This window comes from Arvicola amphibius, chromosome 7 (genome assembly GCF_903992535.2).
Source record: "Arvicola amphibius chromosome 7, mArvAmp1.2, whole genome shotgun sequence".
In the NCBI taxonomy this organism is placed as follows: Eukaryota; Metazoa; Chordata; class Mammalia; order Rodentia; family Cricetidae; genus Arvicola; species Arvicola amphibius.
In genome coordinates this window covers 96,261,684-96,285,823 of record NC_052053.1, presented here as the reverse complement: position 1 = coordinate 96,285,823, position 24,140 = coordinate 96,261,684, and the positions used below count along the sequence as shown (strand labels likewise).

The following is a 24,140-nucleotide window of genomic DNA, read 5'->3' as shown; positions in this document are numbered from 1 at the left end:
TGATGGCTACTGTCTCTTCAGAGTGTGTTCTTCCTTGCCTTTGTGTGTGTGCATGGGACATGTTCATATATGTGCATGTGCATGCAAGTAGAGGCCAGAGATCGATGTCAAGTGTCTTTCTTTATTGTTCTCTACCTTGTTTTGAGACATAGTCCCTTACTGAACCCAGAGCTCATCAACTGACTGGACTGGTTGACCAGTAAGCCCTGGCAATCTTCCTGCCTCTACCTCCCCAGCTGTGAGAGTTCAGGTGCATACCTCTCAAGCTGGGGATTAAGCCCAGGTCTTCATGATTGTACAGCTAGCACTTGACCCACAAAGCCATCTCCCCAAACCCCTCTGCCTTTTCCTAAGCTTTGTAACTCTCTTACCAAAAGCCACACCTGATGCATTTGGTAATAGGTGTTGGGAGCAGTGAGACCCCAGATCCTGAATTTCTTGTAATCCCCTGATCTGAGTGCCTACAGATGCTCTGAGCACGAGACCTTCAGGAGTTCCTGATGGCAGGAGAGTGGTTTCTGGTGGGTTTGGCTGGGGCGTGGCTATCTCTATATAATCTGCCCCTGAACACAATAAAGGGGGCATTCTTGGGGAATTCAAGGATGACTCATGTCGCTGTCTCTCTGCCTATGTGAGTCTCTGTATATTTTAACCTCCAGCCCCCTTGCCCGAAGCTCGGTAACAGGATTCAAGTGCACAGAGCACAGACACGTGGTGCGCGGCAATTGGAGGTCTCCACCCAGATATCGGCAATTGGAGGTTCCCCATGGAGATATCGGGAACTAGGGAACAGTGAGAGGTTGCCCTCAGAAGGTGAGGTTGGATTGAGGGTATGGTTAATCCTGACGTCCTCCGCTTTGGCAGCAAAGGAAAGTCTAACCAAGAAAGAGGGGTAAACGAACAGGGTTGTCCCTGGCCGGTGGGCACGTATATATTGGGAAAAGATAGACTTATATAGCTTTAAAAAAAAAAAAGGATAAATGTGTACAGATGTATATGTTGATTGTGTTGTCTTTTGTGTTCTGGATCGGAGAAAGACATTTGATTCTGGAAACTAAGAAAGGTATCTTGACTTTAAAATATGGGCTTAAGAATTTGATGTTTTGGCCGGGCGGTGGTGGCTCACACCTTTAATCCCAGCACTCGGGAGGCAGAGGCAGGCGGATCTCTGAGTTCGAGACCAGCCTGGTCTACAAGAGCTAGCTCCAGGTCAGGCTCTAAAGCTGCAGAGAAACCCTGTCTCGAAAAACCAAAAAAAAAAAAATTGATGTTTTGGAAAGGAGGTTCTGTTTTTGACTCCACAGACGATGAGAGCCTAAGGATTTACTCGATATTCATGTGGTTTGAATCCCCGAGACCTCCTGAAATGTTGCAGTAAATACCCCTAAGAACGCAGAGTCCCCACTCAGCAGGAAATAGCCAGACAGATTGACAACGCCCAAATTCCCTAAGTGGGGCCCCTTCAGTGGTTTCAGAGCAGCAAGCCTGCTTTCCTGAGTTCCGCTCCACTCCGTGCACCAGTTTGGACCCAGAACGAATGCAGCTGGGGCTAGAAGGCAGCTGGAGCAGCAGAGCTTTGCTAGGTGGCGGTGGTGGAAGGCACATTGCCTCAGCCCAGTCGGTGCCTAGCCTGGCGGATGCCACAGCAGTGCCAGAAGTATCAGCAAACGCAACAACAAGTGCTGGAGTTGAGACAAGCTGGAGCACAGACCCCACTGGGCGGCCCAAGAACGCAGCAGCAGGGCAAGGAAAAGGCAGTGGCAGTTCTAGGCTCTGCAGGCTGAAGAGTCTGCAGCAGAGCGAATTTAAATCAGGAGACTGCCCTATTGTAGGAGCAGGTGGACTTATGGCTAGTACAACAAATGTCTTGTTCATTATTCCATTTGTATGACGTCTGTTAATATCACTAATGCCTCTTATGTGGTGAAACAACTCAGTGGTTATTTGAATAACCGTTGAAATGTTACAATTAGCACACCAGATTGTACTGTTTAGCCAAAGGGATGGTTGAATACCATAGCTCAAATGGGAGGCTGGGTCCAGTGGTGACTGGGGACCCTACTGCTGGCAATCTTAACGCCTGTTGCCATCGGCATTCATTTCTGAATCCTGTGTAAGATCAGACAACCCATGAGAATGCAGCATATGTTCACTTAGCAGAAGCAGGATAGCCAAAGAGGTGCACGAGCGAGAAGGTGTCTTCCATGCACTCAGCTGACAAGAATGAATGTGCCACGGGAGTATGGCAGCTGGGGTGTGTTATTTAGGGGACTGCTGAAGGAGCAGTGGTTTCTGACTGCTCCCTGGGGCCATGGCAAAGCCACTCCTAAAAGTCCTGAGTCTGATATGGTCACACACCTCTGTGCACTTGAGGGGAAGAGGATGTGTGGGAAATAGTATGAGCAACCAACAGTCTCTGGGATACTTGAATCTACCTGTCTTACAGGCTTAAGTTGCTCTCGTGTGTTCCCTAAAAGCCAGTATTCTCCTGAGGAGATGCTGTCACTGAGTACAGGTTCAATCAAAGTGACCAAGGAAGGTCTTCTGTTTTATAAAAAATTTAGGGGGGAGATGTTGGGAGCAGTGAGACCCCAGATCCTGAATTTCTTGTAATTCCCTGATCTGAGTGCCTACAGCTGCTCTGAGCACGAGACCTTCAGGAGTTCCTGATGGCAGGAGAGTGGTTTCTGGTGGGTTTGGCTGGGGCATAGCTATCTTTATATGATCTGTCCCTGAACACAATAAAGGGGGCATTCTTGGGGAATTCAAGGATGACCCGTGTCGCTGTCTGTGTATTTTAACCTCCAGCCCCTTGCCCGAATCTCGCTAACTGGGTGCCCATCACAGACACGGGGGCGCTGTGCGCGGCAAATAGGAACTGAGGAAACTGAGTCTTTTAGATGAGGTCTGGTGAGAGTGGGGTTCCCATTAGTTATCAGTGTCAGGCTCTGACTGTGTTTGTGGTGGTTTGAATGAAAATGGCCCCATAGACTCATAGGGAGTGGCACAATTTGGAGGTACAGCCTTGTTGGAGTAGGTGTGCCCTTGTTGTTGTAGGAAGTGCATCACTGGGGGTGGGCTTTGAGGTGGCAAATGCTCAAACCAGGCCCCGTATCTCACTTGCTTCCTGCTGCTTGCTGATGCCGATGTAGGGCTCTCGGCTTCGTCTCCAGCATCCTGTCTGTCTGCATTCTGCCGTGCTTCTCACCATCATCACCATGATGATAATGAACTAAACCTCTGGACCTGTTAAGCCAGCCCCAGTTAACTGTTTTCCTTTATAAGAGTTGCCATGGTCATGGTGTTTCTTCACAGTCATAGAAACTCCAAGAGGAAAGCTTGGTACCAGGGACTTGGGGTATTGTTGTAATAGGCCTGACCGTGTCTCTGGAGGTGTCTCTGGAGGAATATAGCACACTTTGGGAGTTGAGACTAGAAAAGCAACTGGACATTTTAAATGGGATTTCTTGGGCCATCCTTGTAGGAACATGGAAGGGAGTGAGTGGTGCTGAGGGGGAGCAGAGAGGGCCGGCCTCAGAGATTTCAGAGAGAAGCATTCGTATGTGGCCTGGAGATTGTTCTTGTGATACGTGATGAAGAAAGTGGCTATGTTTTCATCCTTGTCCAAAAAAATCTGCCTGAGGCTAAATTGAAGGGTTTTAGATTAACTGCATTTTAAAACAATCTATCGTTGACTGTGTCCTATGGTTATTAGTGATCAGTCTTATGCAGACCTATAATGAAAAGGGGCAAGCTGGGTAAGGAACAATTCAAAATGTACAATTTGAGGAGGAAAGGAGCACCAGGAAGTGCAAACAGATTCAGGAAAAGCCTGATGCTAAGTGGAGTAAAGGGAGTGGAGACCTCAGAGCAGGATCTCATCCAGCTAAGCCTCCAACTTGAGAAAAGGAATTAAAAGTTTAGGTCCTGGCTTGGTGGTGCACATCTTTAGCCCCAACACTCAGGAGACGGAGACAGGTGGATCTCTGAGCTCAAGGCCAGTCTGGTCTACACAGTGATTTACAGAACAGCCAGACTTAAGCAGTGAAGAAAACCATCAAAAACATAACATTTATTTAAACAAGGGGCCATATTCCAGCCCCAACAAGCAGCTGAACTTGGCAGTTTTGGCCACTTGATTCTGACTTTAGAGTCCAGGATTCAAGAACAGGGTTATGAACTTACTCTCCATGACTCAGGAAGTTGCTGAGGCCAGGTATGTCAGGGGCGTCCCTGCAGGGAGGCCTAGAGAGGCCATTATGTGGGGTTGTGAAGGTGAATCCTGGATTGCCTTGGAAACCCCAAATTAAAGATGCCAGAGACATGGAATACCTCCTGAGGCAGGTTGCTAATAGGGAGTGGAACCAGCCCAATAGAAAAAAGGATATTGCAGTTAAAGGTGAAAGGAGTTGGAGATCTGAAGAACACATTGGCATCAGACAGAGTTTGGAGTTTGCCCAGCTGATTTTTGGTCTTGCTTTGGTCCAGTATTTCCTCACTATGCTCCCTTTCTTCCCCATTTGGAATGGTAATGTATATATCCTGTGTCATTGTATGTTTGAAGTATGTGATCTGTTTCTTATTTTGATGTTAGAGATGATTACATTTAAGAGATTGCATGAATCTCAGAAAACTTTGAACTTTGGACTTTGTGTAAACAGAGTTGAGAATGGGGATTTTTTTTGAAGTTGTACTGAATGCATTTTTGCATTATGATACTGCTACAAGCCAGGGAGTGAGATGTGGTGGTCTGAGTAAAAATGGCCCCAAAAGGCCCATAGGGAGTGGTGCTATTAGGAGGTGTGGCCTTGTTGGTATAGGTGTGGCTTTGTTGTGGGAAGTGTGTCATTAGGGGTGGGCTTTGAGATTTCAAATGCTCAAGCCAGGCCCAGTATCTCACTTGCTTCCTGTTGATTGCCGATCCAGATATAGAACTCTTGACTCCTTCTTCAGCACCGCATCTGCCTGCATACTACCATGATGATAATGAACTAAACCTCTGGACCAAACCAGCCCCAAATCAATGTTTTCCTCTATAAAAGCTGCTGTGGTCATCATGTCTCTTTACAGTAATAGAAACCCTGACCAAGACAATGTTTGTCTCTTCTTTAGGCTTCCCAAAGTCTCTGTCTAGGGAATCTGGTCTTAGAGGTCTTTTAGCTGTAAGATTCTTTTATATCCCAGCACTTTTGGTATGCATGAGGGAATGTCATAAACATGTTTAAGACTTTCTCCTTGGTAAATGCAGTGGCACACTTCCTCTGTAACACAAGGAAAGATGGAGAACATGGAGCTCATGTGAGGGTGTCTGAAGACAGAGATTTTCCCTGTGCTGGCTTCTGTTACTTTCATGGGTTGCAGAATGAGCCATCAGCTGAGAGAATGTGTCTAGCTGGATGAGAAGCACATGAAAAAGCCAACAGGATAGGGTAAGACCAAACCTCACAGGAGGCAGGTCAGAGTTGGTAGGCAGTGCTGACTATTTACCTCAAGTATGTATTTTTGAATTTTTTGTTTGTTTTTTGAGAAAGGGTTTCTTCATGTAGCACCAGCTGTCCTCGAGCTAGTTCTGTAGACCAGGCTGGCCTCGAACTCACAGAGTTCTGCCTGCCTCTGCCTCCCGACTGCTGGGATTAAAGGCGTGTACCACCACCACCACTCGGCATGGTTTTAAGTGCAGCTAGCCAGGCTGGTTATGGGACTTCTCCACCTTAAAGTATTCCTTCGCTCTGATGTCAACTATCAGTCTCTTGTATGGTTGAGTTTATCAGCAAATGGAGCGTTGCCAGGACCATGACTGAGGAAAATTTGTGTTAAGGGAGATGGAGGGTATTTGGGAGGAAGTAATTGCAGCCATGCGGCCACTGAAAGAAGGAAACACAGGTGATATGAGGATAGCTTCAGATGGCAAAGATGATGTGTTTGAAGACTGAAGTGAGCACACACACAGAGAGAGAGATGATGGGAGAGTGGGGGATGTTTGTGTTGGGATTTGAGGTGGGATCGCCCTGGGTAATGGCAAGGTTCAACACCGCCCTGTAAGATGGTGGCAGAAGAGGAGGTGGTTTTAGATGAGGAAATAAAGTAGCTAGGGAAACAAACGTTTAGTCATTAGGTCTTTGATTCTGATGTCGAAGTTACTGAGACTTAGTAAGTAGGGGCTGGAGGAGCAACTTTCTGGCAAAAGAAAGCTGGGGTCTTCGGTTGGCGAAAGCCCTTAAAAGTAGGAGGAAGGAAGGGAGACAGGAGTGTGGATGGGGCTGGCCCAGCAGAGTGTCCTGGGGTTACAAGAAGGGCGCGATCATTTGAGGCAGCCAAGGGAATGTCTCCCTCACACCCTGGGATGGAGATGCACACATGGAGGATCCCTGGGCTGTGGGGAGAGGATGTCCTCAGGGAAGACACAGTTACATTAGGGTCTCAAAAGTCAAAGCTGGGGAAGAGGAAAAAGGACATCAGGGGTTTATTACCCTCCTGCTCATGAGAAGAGGTTTGAAGGAGAGGAACCTGTGGGGATGGCAAGTGTGGGGTGGGAGTCTGAAATTGCGCTAAGAGGAAACCTGGAACCTGGCTTCTGGCAGCATGGACAGGATCTGAGTCCATGGGTCCGATCTGGGTCCTGCTCAGTGGACTTTCCGCTTCTTTACCCTTGTTTCGTTCTTAAGAGCTTTGTCTGCCATAGCGAATGCAAAAACAAAGGCCAAATCATACTTTCCAGCTACTTTGGTAACTAATTTTTTGAGACTGTTGGGCGGCTGTGCAACTCAGAGAAGATTGAACTCTTTTGTATGTCTTGGGGTGAGACAGGTAATAGAGATGCCAACTTCCCCGATAAACTTGGATGTAGAACAAAAGGAACATGGATTAGTTGAGTAAACTATCATCATCATCGTCATTGTCATGATAAACATAAAGCTGTCTACCAGCATATAGACCATGCATTCTTTGTAGGTTATTTCACTGGAGACCAAGAAAGATATGTTGGAAAGACACTGGATGTCGGATTCAATTCTGGGATGGGATTTCTAGTCCCTTGTCACTCTGGGCAAGTTCCCTATGTTATGTTCTCAAAGCTTTCTCACCCACAGAGTGAGAATGATGCCCTTTGCTTATTTCAGAGGCTCGCTGAACTGCCAATGGGATTCCAATTGGCAGACAAGTCCAGGGAACTTCATAACAGGGATCATATTTTATATGCCTCAATACAGGGGCATATAAAAGAGCCTCATCTTAGCACGTCCGCATGACCTGGGATGAGGAGAAGGGAGCAGGTGAGTGGGATCTAGGTCAGTGCTTTCCTAACCCAACTGTGAGTCCAAATCTCCCTTGGGGCATTGCAATAAGTCTCCAGGGACTGCCCTCAGCCACTGGATCAGAATTCCTGGAGCACGGGAACCAAGGGTATGTTTGTTTACTGTAGTGGTTCTCAACCGTCCTAATGCTGTGACCCTTTAACACAGTTCTTCATGTTGCGCTGACCCCCAACCATAAAATTATTTTCATTTCTACTTCATGACTGTCACTTTTCTGCTGTTATGATTAGAAATGTAAATATCTGTGTTTTCGGATGGTCTTAGGTGACCCCTGTGAAGAAGTTCCTTTGATCCCAGAGGGGTCCTGACCCACAGGTTGAGAATCACAGGTTTAGCTCATCTGCTGGGCTATTCTGAGGCAGCTAGTGTATGGTTCAGGTCCTCAGGCCTACTTTTGGGAACTGTTATACCCTAACCGAAGTTCTAGAATGACCAGACAATAATATCCCAGTAAAGCACCAGATGCCTGGCACAGTTCCCGGTACTGGTCTTCAGGAGTTGGGTGCTATCTCCCGGCTTCAAGCTTTTGGGTGTAATTCTCCAAACAAAGAGCTGCCCTGTCATTGGGGCTTACGAACCTTGAGTGTAGAAGAAATGCCAAATCAGCAGACAGTGGTAACAAAGTTGTTTGTTCTCAGAACTGCTGTTTTTCAGCCTTTCCTCTTGAGGTTCCTGCCCACTCAGTCACATTAGCGCTGTGTAAACAAGCTAGTACTACAGAGCTAGCGACTTGTCATTTTCCCCCCCAGAGGCTCTTAACATTGATCATTTTTTTTAAAGCCATTGGTTTTAGGGGGCAGAGTCGAACAATGCATTGATGGAACACGGAGGGATGGAGGAGAGGGAATAACGTCAGCAGGGTCTTTTGTCCAGTGGCATAAATACTCAGCCACCTTCCCAACCAGGATTGGATTTCCTTTCTAGTTGACACTTCCCTGAGTTGGGGACTTAGGGACTGGGTACCAAGAGCGGTGGGCCTGATGTTCCAGGCTTTGTGCAACGTTGTCTCGTGACTGGGGGTGTGCCCCCCTTAGTGCTGTACCCCTGTCACCTAAGGAAGTGGTTATTTTTCTGAAGTCGGTTCTGGATGCACTTCAAATACTGGGGAGCTGGCCTGGTCAGGTTTTCTTCCATTCCGATATAGGAGATCTGGGGATTTTACTTGGGTAAACTCTTCTGGCTTCAAGTATGACAAAAGTCTCATGTATGTGTGAGTATGTATGTGTGCACATGTGTTGAGGCCAGAGGACAATGTCAGGTGTCTGTTCTTGTACACCATCCACCTTGTCTTTTGGAGACCATCTCTCCTGTGCCAGTCAGCCCCAGGGATATGTGTGTGACTACTGACCCAGCACTAAGGTTACAGGCATAGGTCACCAGGCTTGGCTTTTTCACAAGGGGGAACTGAGCATCTCACCAGTTCAGTGTTTGTATAATCATCTGTGTCAGGCCGCTTATCTGGCTTCTCTCTGTTCCCCTTCAGAAGTACCCCTGTGGGGTGCATACCCTCTTCCTAGTAGAGATCTGGTTGTCTGGGGTGATGCTCAAATGCCAAAGCCCAGAGCTCAGAGGCCAGTGCTGAGATGGGACTCCAGGGTGACCCCCAAACCTCTTTGCTTTCCTAGTCCTTTTGCCTTCCTACTTGGCTCAGCAGTGTGCGTATGCAGGTGTGTGTGTGTGTGTGTGCACGCTCATATGTGTGCATGCTGAGTTAAAGAACACCCTGCCCGGCACTATCATGAAATGGAGAAAAATAGGCTTATTCATAAGTACTTATGATGACCGACATGGAACATTCTGGAAAAGTCTTTGAAGGACAGTTAGGAGATCATAAGTTCTGAGGTTCTATAGCCCAGTGGGAAGGAACTGTGAGGATGCTGGTTTTTACCACTGAGGTCTGGAGTTGATGGCCTAAGATAGTTCACTAGTTGCCAAGCCTGGGGAATTCAGGCTTTCCAGTTCAGAAGGCTTTCCGCTATGCTGTGTGGATGGTGGTTTGCGATGGACAAAGAAGCACAGAGAGGGGGGAGGGAACTTGCCCTGGGTTGCACGGCTGTTAGAACCTGTTCTGTGTGACGGCAGAGGCTGTCCTGTAGTCTCTGCGGATACTGGAATGCATTGTCTGATCTGAGCCCATGGTCAGTTGTTCTCTTGTTCACCAAGAGGTATGACGGGAAAATATTACTAGGATGCTTGCGTCCTGCAGAAATGAAGTCGTGTTTGCAGAAGATGTTTGTGTTCTTTAAATATCATAATAAAAGCCTCTGGATTTTTTTGGCTGTTTCTCTTTCATATATACACATATGCACATAAGATGAAGAAAAATCCATTTTTTCTATGAGATAACATCCTATGAAGTGAGAGAGTGATTCCATTGAAAAAAGGTTTTAGGAGCTGATTTTCACCCTCTGAAACCCACATAAGGAGAGCTGGGCAAGGTAACATGTGTGGGCGTGGTAACATACGTGGGCATGGTAACATGCATGTGATTCCAGCGCTGGGAAGGCAGAGGCAGGAGGATCCTTGAGGCTTGCTGGCCAGCCAGCCCTGCCTACTCAGTGAGTTCTAGGCCAGTGAAGACTCCATCTCAGAAACTATAGAGTGATGCACCAGGTTGTCCTTTGATCTCTACATGTGTGTATGTCTGCACACATGTGCACCCATGTACACACAAGCCACACAGACACCAAACAGTCCCATTCATTTCATTTCCATTGTCTTCACTGAAAAGAAAAACATTGCAAGCATTGGGATGAATGAAGGTCTTGTCCCCGTTCCCTCCGCATTGCTGTCAGTGAGTCCATTGATAAAGTCCTTGCCCACACAGCTCTTTCTGACTTTTGACATATGAATGAGCAAGTAGCTATATTACTCTTTTAGAATTGATTCATTCTAGACCTAGAAAAATCAGACATCTTGTCTGAGTTTCAGAACTAGTTGAGAGAGTAACCCAAAATAGAAGCTTTTCTCGTGAGTACTAGGTTCACTAAATTTTTACCCTCTGTTTGGCCTTTACTCAACTGCTTCCAGCTCCCAGAACATCAGCCTATCTGAGCTCACAGAGACATTTCTGTGGTGGTGTATGTGTGTGGGGGGGAGTCTGAACAAAGACACAAGACTGAGACCTTAGTTTCTAGGTCATTTCCAACTTTCCTATTCTAACACCGCTTTCTAGGTGGAAAAGAACGGGCTCATTAAAATGTGTTCGTTTTTAAAAGAAAGCAAGGCAAAAACCCTACAGGGCTCCCCACTCTACGGATAAATGAGGTCACATAGGGTGTCCCAGGATCTCTTTCTAATGCCCTGTCATATTCTATATTAAGGTAGAGGAGCAGGCAAGCAAGCAAGCAAGCGTTCCAAAACGAAGCAGTGTATTCACGGTAAAAGTCACTGATGAGAATAAAAACCTGGGTGTCCCTGTAGTACGCTATTCATAGCCATCCCGCCACCACCACGAGTGATGGAATGGGGTGAGCCTCTGCAATCTTTCACGCGGCCTGGCTTGAGAGCACACCCAAGTCAAACAATGTGGAGTAAGCCTCCGCTCTGCATCGGGTATTTTGGGCAATAACGTTCTTAGCATAAATTACTGTTCCTTGTCTCTTCTTCATCTTCTACCCTAACTGTTTTTATAGATTGACCTTTGGTGCCAGTGTAGTTTATGGTAGGATCTTTCCCCAGTTGTTCTCTTGAACCGAATGGCCTTTTAAGTATGGTATTTATCCACGTTTCTTTGACGAAAAGCCCATGAAATTTGTGCAGATAGCCCTGGCAGACTCTTAGATTAGGGATAACATTTAGAAAGGGCTTCTCTGGCTTTGTGCTGTATTCTCCCACTCTGGCTCACCCGTGAGAGCTCCATGGGTTCACCCTCCGAGGTGTGTGGGATGTGGAGAAAGGTCATGTGGTTATGAGAAGGGAACCCAGTCAGGTATCAGGGTGCTCGTGCAACACTGCACTTGTTGCGTGAGCCTGGAGAACCGAGCTCATCTTGTTACTCCCAAGTCTTATGCACACGTCACTGTCTTACTGCAGTTTCCACAGGCTTTTGAAAAGGCTGGATTAAAAACATTCACTTTTCCTTAATTCAGGTGAAATTCATATAACGTAAAAGTACTCCTCTTCAAATGTGAGATGTAGTAGCATTTAGTCATTCATTGCAATCTACAGTCCAAAGGAGACCCCATGTTTGCAAAACCATCATGCCGTTCCCATTTCCCCCTAAAGTTAGCAGCCACCAGAACTTCCTTATTCTGGATACTTTAGATAAATGGAGTCATGCAAAAACATGATTTTTTTTTCCTGACCAGCTGCTTTCAGATAGCAGATTTTTTATGCTTCATCTGCATTGTAGTATATATCAGAACTTACTCCTTTTTATGAATGAATAATGTTTCATTCATGCATTCTACTTGTTGGTTAGTGTCACTAAGACTGCTGTGAATATTTTAGTAGTAGTACTTGAATATTTGTTTTCAGGCTTGGTATATGCATAGAAGTGAAATTGCTAGGTCACGTGTTAATTCTGTATTTGACCTCTGAAGATTACTGAACTGTTTCTGCTGTGACTGTACCATGTGACATTTCCCCCCAGCCACCTAGAGGGCTCTTGTTTGCCCATTTCACGTCAACACTTTCTTCTTTGGTTTTGTTGCCTTTCTTGTTTGCTTATTCTTTTTGAAACAGATTCTCTGTGTAGCCTTGGCTGTCCTAAAACTCACTCTGTAGACTGGGCTGGCCTCGAACTCAGAGAGTTGCCTACTTCTGCCCCCTGAGTGCTGGGATTAAAGGTATGCGCCCCCAACACCTGGCTAATGCTTGTTAAATTTTTATTTTTATTTATTACTATAATTGGAGTGGCTATAAAATGGTAACTTCTTGGGGTCTTGATTTGCATTTCTGTAATGAAATATCCATATATTACTGTATAGGAACTAACCAGAAAGTGATCTTTGTTAAGGCAAAATTGAGATCAAACTGATTGACTTTATCTCTTGCCAGGAGATGAAGTCTCTCTTAGAGTATGTGACTCTGGAAAGGACCTTTTACTTTGAGGTTAGAGACTGTCCAGTATATCTGACAAAGGACACTTAATTGTCATTCAGTGCTTTCTTTAAAAACAAAACAAAACAAAACAAGTTCATTCTTGACTTAATGGTTTGCTCATTTATTTTTGCAGTGTGAGAGAAGACACTCAGGATGGCTCAGGGATCCGGGGACCAGAGAGCATTGGGGACTGCTGATCCAGAAGAGAGTTCTCCTAACATGATTGTCTACTGCAAAGTAAGATGCTCAGAGAGCCACTGGGCATGCTGCCTCCATGCGTCTGTTGTCTGTGAGGATTGATAGTGTGAGATTGGTGCCATCTGCCCAAAGTGCTTTTAGGATAGAGAAGGGTTGTCTTCTCATTGTTTGATTCTGAAGTTCAAGGAAGTCATGTTTTCTCAAACTCAAAAACTTGATATATTTCATATCGTTTAGTCTTGTGTAAGTCTCCAGGTTGCTAAAACAATGCAGCTGAGAATATCTACTCCTTCGGCGGTCTTCACAGAGCAATGGGGATCTAACTGAAAGGGTTTTTGAACTCCCAGTATACTCAAGGATGATCCAGTACTGGTATGAGATGCAGGGGTGTGGCTGCTCAGCGCTTAAAGTTGGTAGGAAACATAAGAGACCCATAGAGCACTCTCTACCATCAGAGGAGGAAGTTGATTTTCCCAGCTACAGGTCGAGGAGTCCTTGTGGAGGAGTAGTTTCAGAGGACTCAGTTTTAAAGGATGTACAGGATTGTCACATGAGAAAAGCAGAGGGGGAAGACGCACCAGATAACGAGATCCTGGTAAAGGCACAAAGCTGGGAAACTGAACAGCCACTGGATCTGATCACGAATGGCAGGGAGCAAAGAGAGAGAAGATTGGGGCCAGAGAAGATAGATGCAGCCAGATTGAAGAGTATTTATTATAGCAGTTTAATCTTGAAAACAGTGTGTACTGAGAGTTGTAAAATCAATCTGTTTGGGATTCAGGGTTTTTCCACAGTGAGTCCAAAGGTTCCAAGGTGGGGGATGCAGATGTCCTGGAAGTATTTCTGCATCTGTAGAGGACGAGGAGGATGTGCTTCTGGCCAGCAAAGTGACCTTCAGAACAGAGAGGGACCAGCAAAATGGAGTAAAATCTGTTATAAATAGCTTGAAAACAGAGCAATCGTGGGATGAAGAGGCGTGTGGAGGGTCAGAGATGACTAGGTTGTGAACCTTGTATCCCGGGAAAACGTTGCTACTGTCCATTCTGATAGGGACATTTAGAAGAGAAATACAGGCAAGATCTCCTTCCTTTAAAGTGTAAGTTTATTTTTGTGTGTTAAATTTAAGGTACTAATTACTTTGCTTCTTTATGAAAACTTAAGCTACCCAGCATTATATATCAATAAGGAAATGAGGTGATTGCTCATTTCACTAAATACTTGAGTTGTCTGCTGGGATCTGTGCCTGCTGTCACTCTGTATTTGGTCTGTGCTAATCAGAGGGACAGTGTTGAACTAGACATTCCTGGGTGATCAATAAGGTGAAGTGTGTGTGTGTGTAAAAATAGAACTCTTATGGTACTTTCTTTGGGTTAAAATTCTGTAATTCTGTTTCTCAGGAGAATATTGGGAGAGCCTATCTCTAATAAAATAACTATTAAATTATAAATAATATAAAATTCATTAATAGAGCCAAGAGGTGATTGGTTGCTGTTACCCTTTCTACCCCAGGCAGGAGGATCCAGGGCCAGGAGAGAGAGCAGGAACATGGCTTTGGATTTGGGCTTGGGTTATAAGTCTGTCCTACAGGAAGGAGGTTGTTGTAAAAATCCATTTCAATGAACTGAGACATTTTTGTTCACCTTGGTCCATACTGTGGCCCATAATAAGTATTTATTTCTCTAATTTTTAGGTCTTACAGAGATAGTGACACTTGGAGAAAGGATGAACTATAAGATATATAAATGCTTGCATTGTTAATATGTTGAACACAGTCAATTGCTGCAGTGAGTTGCCTTTGAATACAGAAGAAAATAATACAAGGATTATTGAGGGGGCTATTTTAAAGGATTTGTTCATTTTTTATTTTGTATGTATAACTGTTTTGCCTGAATGTATGTACATCCCATATATGCCTGGTATCCAAGGAGCCATCATGTGGGTTCTGGGAATCAAACCCAGGTCCTCTGGGAGGGCAGCCAGTACTCCTAATGGCTGAACTGTCTCTTCAGCCCCAATGCACAGATTATTTAAGGTCAACAAGGATCGTGAAATGATGCCCACCTGAATGTCATCCACTAAAATGGTATTTTCAAAGTTCAAAACTAGCTACAGGCTTGTAATTTTTATTTTTACTTCGCTTGTGGGAGCAGGGGCCTCTTCTGTTACCTAAAAACAAAGAAATATTTGTAGTTCTGCAGAGCAAGGGCAACCAGGAAAGGAGTAAATCTTGCTTGTGACTCATTCCATGAAGAGTATATATACGTTTGCATAGACACTGTGTTAAGGCTCTAAGATGCTTAGCTGAATCCGTTCAGTCTCTTAAAGAAGAAAGAATGCTTATTGTCCAGGCTAAGCCCCGTCTGGAACCACCTTAAACTTACACTAACTTGACTTTACTTAAACCCTGGCTGTGCTTTATCCTTCCCATAATCACATAGTGTTCTGCTTCCAACGCTACAGGCTACTGTGTGGTTACAACCAAGAGCTTGACAACTGGGGCAAGTTGTCAATAAAGGGTGAATCTAGGAGCTAAGGTCAAATCCCAGACCTTTCCATAGGACTCCATTTGTGCGACTGTTTTATCAAGGTTGTAGCTTTATATGTGGACCTTTTTTCGGGTGTCTACAACAGAAAATTTTTCTTCTTTATTTGGTTGTTCCTCTTGGCACAGACATTCTCGGTGTGAGACTTTTGCTTAGATGGTGTTGTGTTGATCCATATGCCAACAGAGAGACAGAGACTCTGGGTAAACTTCTGAGGAACAGACAAGACAAGAACATCCACAATATGATGTGACTTTCGGCTTTCTTATTTCTAACGGACACATAATAATTGTGCAAATACAAGGCAACACCACGTCATTTCTGAGTTTATGCACACAGCTCAGTCATTAGCATAGCCTTCGTCCCAGGCATTTACTGTTTTCTTTGCAGTGAAACATTCAAAACCTTCCCTTCCAGCTCTTGAGAGCGTTCAGGATGTTGCTGCCAACTTTGGTGTTGTGGCTCGCAGACCCCGTGTAGGAAGATCCTGACACATGAGTAAGCCCACACCTTTTAGAACATACTTCATTTTCTTTTCACGGTTCCTTGTCATTAACTGTGAGAAGCTGTACTTTCCCCAAGGCATGATTTATTTATTGGCTTGAACTGTCTTTCTCATTTGGTTTTTCATCTTTCATATTCACATTTTGGATCAGAGGTGTGTATGAAAAATGGATTGGTCACATTAAAGGTCTATTTAAAAGAATACTTTAATCATTCATTAAGACACCTAGGGTTTCTTTATATCCCTGAAGCCTTACGGTTCTGGGTCACTGAACTGCCCAGTGTAGTGATGATCCTGGAGACTAGCTGGCTGTCAAATTGCCTAGGGGTGCTTTATAAAATACACCAGCCTTCAAAGAGTGTCCAAAGAAGAACCCTTGGACACCTTACTTCAGTAAGTCTGGGATGGGTACTTGGGATATGAATTTTATTTTTTTTTTTCCTCATGGTTTATTTTTTTTTTATATTTAAAAATTTCCATCTCCTTCCCTCCTCCTCCCCCCTCCCTCCCCTCCTTCTCCCCTTTCTCTCCCCTCCTTCTCCCCCTTCCCTCCCCTCCCCTCCACCCATACCTCCCCTCCCTCCCTCTCAAGGCCAAGGAGCCATTAGGGTTCCCCACTCTATGCTAAGACCAAGGTCCTCCCAACTCCCCCCAGGTCCAGGAAGGTGATCGACCAAGCTGAGAAGGCTCCCACAGAGCCCGTCCATGAAGAACAATCAGAGCCCAGAGCCATTGTCCTTTGCTTCTCAGTCAGCCCCCGCTGTTGGCCACACTCAGAGAGACGGGTTTGGTCGCATGATCCATCAGTCCCATTCCAACTGGAGTTGGTGATCTCCCATTAGTTCTGTCCCACCGTCTCCATGAGTGAACGCACCCCTCTCGTTCCTGACTTTCTCCCTCATGTTCTCGCTCCTTCTGCTCCTCATCGGGACCTTGGGAGCTCAGTCCAGTGCTCCAATGTGGGGCTCAGTCACCTTCCCCATCTGTCGCCAGCTGGAGGTTCCCTCACGGTCCTGACTTTCTTTCTCATGTTCTCTCTCCTTCTGCTCCTCATCAGGACCTTGGGAGCTCAGTCCGGTGCTCCAAGGTGGGGCTCTGTCATTTTCTTCATCTATCGTCAGGTGGAGGTTCTATGGTGATATGCAAGAAATTCATCAGTATGGCTATAGGAACTGGCCTTTTCAGGCTCCCTCTCCTCAGCTGCCCAAGGAACTAACTGGGGGCATCTCCCTGGAAACCTGGGAACCCCTCTAGGGTCAAGTCTCTTGACAACCCTCAGGTAGCTCCTTAAATTCAGATATATGCTTCCCTGCTCTCATATCCACCCTTCCTATATCCCAAGCACCCCATTCCTCCGAGCTCCCCCCGCTCTCCCCTTCACACTTTTCTCTCCCCATCTTCCCTTGGCCCAGTCTTGCCCAACCCTCAAGTTCCCAATTTTGCCTGGCGATCGTGTCTACTTCCAATATCCAGGAGGATTACTATATCTTTTTTGGGAGTTCACCTTCTTATTATCTTCTCAAGGATCCCAAACTTATAGGCTCGATGTCCTTTAATCATGGCTAGAAACCGAATATGAGTGAGTACATCCCATGTTCATCTTTATGGGTCTGGGTTACCTCACTCAGAATAGTGTTTTCTATTTCCATCCATTTGCCTGCAAAATTCAAGATGTCATTGTTTTTTACCGCTGAGTAGTATTCTAGCATGTATATATTCCACAGTTTCTTCATCCATTCTTCCACTGAAGGGCATCTAGGCTGTCTCCAGGATCTGGCTATTACAAATAATGCTGCTATGAACATAGATGAGCATATGCTTTTGTTGTATGATTGGGCATCTCTTGGGTAGATTCCCAATAGTGGAATTGCTGGGTCCTGGGGTAGGTTGATCCCGAATTTCCTGAGAAACCGCCACACTGCTTTCCAAAGTGGTTGCACAAGTTTGCATTCCCACCAGCAATGGATGAGTGTGCCCCTTACCCCACAACCTCTCCAGCAAAGGTTATTATTGGTGTTTTGGATTTTAGCCAATCTGACAGGTGTAAGATGATATCTCAAAGTTGTTTTGATTTGCATTTCCCTGATAGCTAGGGAGGTTGAGCATGACCTTAAGTGTCTTTTGGCCATTCGAACTTCTTCTGTTGAGAATTCTCTGTTCAGTTCATCGCCCCATTTTTTAATTGGGTTAATTGGCATTTTACCGTCTAGTCTCTTGAGTTCCTTATATATTTTAGAGATCAGACCTTTGTCAGTTGCAGGGTTGGTGAAGATCTTTTCCCAGTCAGTAGGCTGCCTTTGTGTCTTAGTGACAATGTCCTTTGCTTTACAGAAGCTGCTCAACTTCAGGAGGTCCCATTTATTCAATGTTGCCCTTAAAGTCTGTGCAGCTGGGGTTATGCATAGGTAACGGTTCCCTGTGCCCATTTGTTGTAGAGTACTTCCCACTTTCTCCTCTATCAATCTCAATGTGTTCAAATTAATATTGAGGTCTTTAATCCATTTGGACTTGAGTTTTGTGCATGGTGATAGATATGGATCTACTTTCATTCTTCTACAGGTTGACATCCAGTTATGCCAGCACCATTTGTTGAAGATGCCCTCTTTTTTCCATTGTGTACTTTTGGCTCCTTTATCAAAAATCAGGTGTTCATAGGTTTGTGGTTTAAGATCCGGGTCTTCTATACGATTCCATTGGTCAACTTCTCTGTTCTTATGCCAATACCAAGCCGTTTTCAATACTGTAGCTCTGTAATAGAGTTTGAAGTCAGGGATGGTAATGCCTCCAGAAGTACCTTTATTGTATAAGATTTTTTTGGCTATCCTGGGTTTCTTGTTTTTCCATATAAAGTTGATTATTGTCCTCTCAATCTCTGTGAAGAATTTTAATGGGACCTTGATTGGGATTGCATTGAATCTATAGATTGCTTTTGGTAGAATTGCCATTTTTACTATGTTGATCCTCCCAATCCACGAGCAGGGGAGATCCTTCCATTTTCTGGTATCCTCTTCAATTTCTTTCTTCAAAGACTTAAAGTTCTTGTCAAATAAATCCTTCACTTCCTTGGTTAGCGATACTCCCAGATATCTTATGCTATTTGTGGCTATTGTGAAAGGTGATACTTCTCTGATTTCCCTCTCTGCTTCCTTATCCTTTGTGTATAGGAGGGCGACTGATTTTTTGGAGTTGATCTTGTATCCTGCCACGTTACTGAAGGAGTTTATCAGCTGTAGGAGTTCTTTGGTGGAGTTTTTGGGGTCGCTTATGTATACTATCATATCATCTGCAAATAATGAAAGTTTAACTTCTTCCTTTCCAAATTGAATCCCCTTGATTCCCTTATGTTGTCTTATTGCTATTGCTAGAACTTCAAGCACTATATTGAAGAGATAAGGAGAGAGTGGACAGCCTTGTCGTGTTCCTGAATTTAGTGGGATAGCCTTGAGTTTCTCTCCGTTTAATTTGATGTTAGCTGTCGGCTTGCTGTAAATAGCTTTTATTATATTTAGGAATGACCCTTGTATCCCTAATCTCTCCAAGACCTTTATCATAAAAGGGTGCTGAATTTTGTCAAATGCTTTTTCAGCATCTAATGAGATGACCATATGGTTTTTTTCCTTCAGTTTGTTTATATGATGGATTACATTAATAGATTTTCGTATGTTGAACCAGCCCTGCATCTCTGGGATGAAGCCTACTTGATCGTAATGGATAATTTTTCTAATGTGTTCTTGGATTCGGTTTGCCAGTATTTTATTGAGAATTTTTGCGTCCATGTTCATGAGTGAGATTGGCCTGTAATTCTCTTTCTTGGTTGAGTCTTTGTGTGGTTTAGGTATCAGGGTAACTGTAGCTTCATAGAAGGAATTTGGCAGTGACTCTTGTGTTTCTATATTATGAAATACCTTAAGGAGTATAGGTATTAGGTCTTCTTGGAAGTTCTGGTAGAATTCCGCATTGAAACCATCTGGTCCTGGGCTCTTTTTGGTAGGGAGGTTTCTGATAACAGTTTCTAATTCTTCGCGACTAACAGGACGATTTAGAGCATTTACCTGGTCCTGGTTTAACTTTGGTATATGGTATTTATCTAAAAAACTGTCCATTTCTTTTACATTTTCCAATTTTGTGGCATACAGGCTTTTGTAGTAAGATCTAATGATTTTCTGAATTTCCTCTGTGTCTGTGGTTATGTCCCCCTTTTCATTTCTGATCTTGTTAATTTGCGTGTTCTCCCTCTGCCGTTTGATTAGTTTGGCTAAGGGTTTGTCAATCTTGTTGATTTTCTCCAAGAACCAGCTTCTTGTTTCATTGATTCTTTGGATTGTTTTCTGTGTTTCTATTTTGTTGATTTCTGCCCTCAGTTTGATTATTTCCAGTCTTCTACTTCTCCTAGGTGAGTCTGCTTCTTTTTTTTCCAGAGCTTTCAGGTGTGCTGTTAAGTCACCAATGAGTGCTTTCTCCGTTTTCTTTAAGTGGGCACTTAGTGCTATGAACTTTCCTCTTAGCACTGCTTTCATTGTGTCCCATAGGTTTGAGTATGTTGTGTCTTTGTTTCATTAAATTCAAGAAAGACTTTAATTTCTTTCTTTATTTCTTCCTTGACCCAGGTGTGGGTCAGTAGTTGACTGTTCAGTTTCCATGAGTTTGTGGGCCTTCTGGGGGTAGCATTGTTGTTGAATTCTAATTTTAATCCATGGTGATCCGATAAGACACAGGTGGTTACTAATATTTTTTTGTAACTGTGGAAGTTTGCTTTGTTACCAAGTATATGGTCAATTTTCGAAAAGGTTCCATGAGCCGCAGAGAAGAAGGTATATTCTTTCCTATTTGGGTGGAATGTTCTATAGATGTCTGTTAAGTCCATTTGGTTCATTACCTCCATTAAGTCTTTCAATTCTCTGTTAGGTTTCTGTCTGATTGACCTGTCCATTGGTGAGAGAGGAGTGTTGAAGTCTCCAACTATTAGTGTGTGTGGTTTGATGGCTGCCTTGAGTTCTAGAAGTGTTTCTTTTACATAAGTGGGAGCTTTTATATTAGGGGCATAGATATTCAGGATTGAGACTTCATTCTGAAGGATTTTTCCTGTTATGAGTATAAAGTGTCCCTTTCCATCTCTTCTGATTGATTTTAGTTTGAAGTCAACTTTGTTGGAAATTAGTATGGCCACACCCGCTTGTTTCTTAGGGCCATTTGCTTGATAAACCTTTTCCCAACCCTTTACTCTGAGTAGGTGCCTGTCTTTGTGGTTGAGGTGTGTTTCTTGTAAACAGCAAAATGTTGGATTCTGTTTTCGTATCCAGTCTCTTAGCCTGTGCCTTTTTATAGGTGAATTGAGTCCATTGATATTAAGTGATATTAATGACCAGTGGTTGTTAACTTCAGTCATTTTTAGTAGTAGAGTTTGTGTGTTTCCCTTCTTCTAGTTGTGCTGGTGAAGGGTCGCTAGATGCCTGAGTTATTGTCGGCGTTGTTGGACTCCTTGGTTTGTGATTTTCCTTCTATTACTTTCTGCAAGGCTGGATTTGTGGCTGCGTATTGTTTAAATCTGTTTTTGTCCTGGAATATCTTGTTTTCTCCATCAATGGTGAATGCAAGCTTTGCTGGGTATAATAGTCTAGGCTTGCATCCATGTTCCCTAAGTGTCTGTAGCACATCTATCCAAGCTCTTCTGGCTTTCATGGTTTCCATTGAGAAATCAGGTGTAATTCTGATAGGTTTCCCTTTATATGTTACTTGACCTTTTTCCTTTGCAGCTCTTAATATCTGTTCTTTATTCTGTATGTTTTGTGTTTTGATTATTATATGGCGTGGGGATGCTTTCTTTTGATCCAGTCTATTTGGTGTTCTGTAGGCTTCTTGTACCTTCATAGGAACATCCTTCTTTAGGTTGGGGAAGTTTTCTTCTATAATTTTGTTGAATATGTTTTCTGGGCCTTTGAGTTGTAATTCTTCTCCTTCTTCTACCCCAATTATTCTTAGGTTTGGTCTTTTCATGGTGTCCCAGATTTCCTGAATGTTTTGTGTTAAGAATTTGTTAGATTTGTTTAGATCTTTAATCTGTGAGTTTATTTCCTCTATAGTATCTTCAGAGTCCGAGATTCTTTCTTCCATCTCTTGTATTCGGTTGGAAATACTTGTCTCTGAAGTTTCTGTTCGTTTACTCAGAGTTTCCATTTCCAGTCGTCCCTCAGATTGTGTTTTCTTCAATACCTCCATTTCATTTATCAGGTCTTGTACTGTTTCCCTTACCTGTTTGATTGCTTTTTCTTGTTTTTCTTGTTTTTCTTGGGTATCTTTGAGAGATTTATTTATTTCGTCTACCTTTTTGTTTGTCATCTCCATTTCTTTATGGCAGTTTTTTACCTCCTGTTTAAGGTCCTCTATTATTTTTATAAAGTACTGTTTAATGTCGGTTTCTTCTATATCTTCTGGGGTAGGGTGTTCAATTCTTGTTGTTTCGGGATGTCTGGCTTGTGGTGATGTCATGTTGCCTTTCATGTTGTTGGAGGAGCTCCTGCCTTGGCGCCTGCCCATCTCTTCCTTCAAAAGGAGCGCGGAGGTGTTTGGTGTCCCCAAAGAATGATGGATCCTCCTTGCTCCGGGCAGTCAAATGAAGGAGGGGACCTCCCACCGGCCTGGGTGCACTCAATTCCAGGTCCCCAGAGCCCAAACAGGCTGAGCTGTGGGATTTTGTGGCCCCAAAGACGGGAGGATGAGGCAGGGGGAGGGGGGGAGGATTCTGGGTGCAAGCTGGGAAGGGACAGGGAGAGAGAGGCGGTATCCGGGGAGAATAACCCCTGCAGGAAGAGCAGGAAGTGTGCTGGTGGCAGGGGGAGTTGTGGAGAGTCGGTGGTCCCTCTCCGGGCAGCTGCCGCGGTTCGGGCACTCACTCCTCACTCACCCCAAAGAACGATGGATCCTCCTGCAGACTTTCAGGTCCCCTTGCAGGCCAAGCAGCTCTCAGACAAAGGCCTACCTTGCTCCGGGCAGTCAAATGAAGGAGGGGACCTCCCACCGGCCTGGGTGCACTCAATTCCGGGTCCCCAGAGCCCAAACAGGCTGAGCTGTGGGATTTTGTGGCCCCAAAGACGGGAGGATGAGGAAGGGGGAGGGGGGAGGATTCTGGGTGCAAGCTGGGAAGGGACAGGGAGAGAGAGGCGGTATCCGGGGAGAATAACCCCTGCAGGAAGAGCAGGAAGTGTGCTGGTGGCAGGGGGAGTTGTGGAGAGTCGGTGGTCCCTCTCCGGGCAGCTGCCACGGTTCGGGCACTCACTCCTCACTCACCCCAAAGAACGATGGATCCTCCTGCAGACTTTCAGGTCCCCTTGCAGGCCAAGCAGCTCTCAGACAAAGGCCTATCTTGCTCCGGGCAGTCAAATGAAGGAGGGGACCTCCCACCGGCCTGGGTGCACTCAATTCCAGGTCCCCAGAGCCCAAACAGGCTGAGCTGTGGGATTTTGTGGCCCCAAAGACGGGAGGATGAGGCAGGGGGAGGGGGGTAGGATTCTGGGTGCAAGCTGGGAAGGGACAGGAAGAGAGAGGCAGTATCCGGGGAGAATAACCCCTGCAGGAAGAGCAGGAAGTGTGCTGGTGGCAGGGGGAGTTGTGGAGAATCGGTGGTCCCTCTCCGGGCAGCTGCCGCGGTTCGGGCACTCACTCCTCACTCACCCCAAAGAACGATGGATCCTCCTGCAGACTTTCAGGTCCCCTTGCAGGCCAAGCAGCTCTCCGGGATATGAATTTTAAAGTGATCTCAGGAGAACTTGGTTCTCAACTAAAGCAGAAAAGAATTTACTTGGTGCTGTTTTCCATCACCCTTCCACCCCATCATTATGTAGATATATTATGTGTTGCAAAATCATGGTAAAATTGGCCTTTAAATGTAGTTTAAATTTTCTTTTTATATTTATATATTTTTAAGTGTGTGCATGTGCGCAACTTAGGTTTTTACTCTTGTGATAAAACACCATGACTGAAAAGCAGCCTGGCAAGGAAAGGGTTTATTTTGCTTGCTCTTCCATATAAATTTTTATCACTGAAGGAAGTCAGGACAGGAACTCACACAGTACAGGAACCTGGAGGTAGGAATGGATATAGAGGCTGTGGAGGGGTGCTGCTGCTTGGATTGCTCCTTACAGCTTGCTCAGACTGCTTTTGCATAGAATCCACAGCCACTGGCCCAGGGGTAGACCTACCCATGAGGTTCTGGGCCCTCTCATATCAGTCATTAATTACAAAAATGTCTGTCGGGCTTGCCCACGGCTGTATCTTGTGTAGGCATTTTCTCAGTTGAGGTTCCCTCTTGTCATTTGCCTCTAGCCTTTGTTAAACTGCAATTAAAAACTAGCTAGTACAGTGTGTATGTTACACACGTGAGTGCACATGTGAGAGTATGTGCATGTATGCCATGGCACATAGTGAAAGCCAGGAGACAACTTGTGGGGAGCTGGGTCTCTCTTTCCACACTCTTGAGTTGCAGAGATCGAAGGTAGGCCTTCAGCATTGGAGACAAATGTCCCTACCTACTAAGCCATC

At 44.8% G+C, this 24,140-nt stretch overlaps 1 protein-coding gene across 3 annotated transcripts in view; it reads left to right on the top strand.

Moving 5' to 3' along the window:
• Rgs6 (regulator of G protein signaling 6) overlaps positions 1 to 24,140 on the top strand; it is a 606,319-nt gene that overhangs the window by 90,851 nt on the left and 491,328 nt on the right. For all 3 annotated transcript variants that reach the window (XM_038336295.1, XM_038336294.1, XM_038336293.1), the window contains exon 2: positions 12,493 to 12,596. In XM_038336295.1, coding sequence (XP_038192223.1) covers positions 12,513 to 12,596 — 84 coding nt within the window. In that variant the 5' untranslated portion in view covers positions 12,493 to 12,512. The remainder of the gene's footprint in view (positions 1 to 12,492; positions 12,597 to 24,140) is intronic.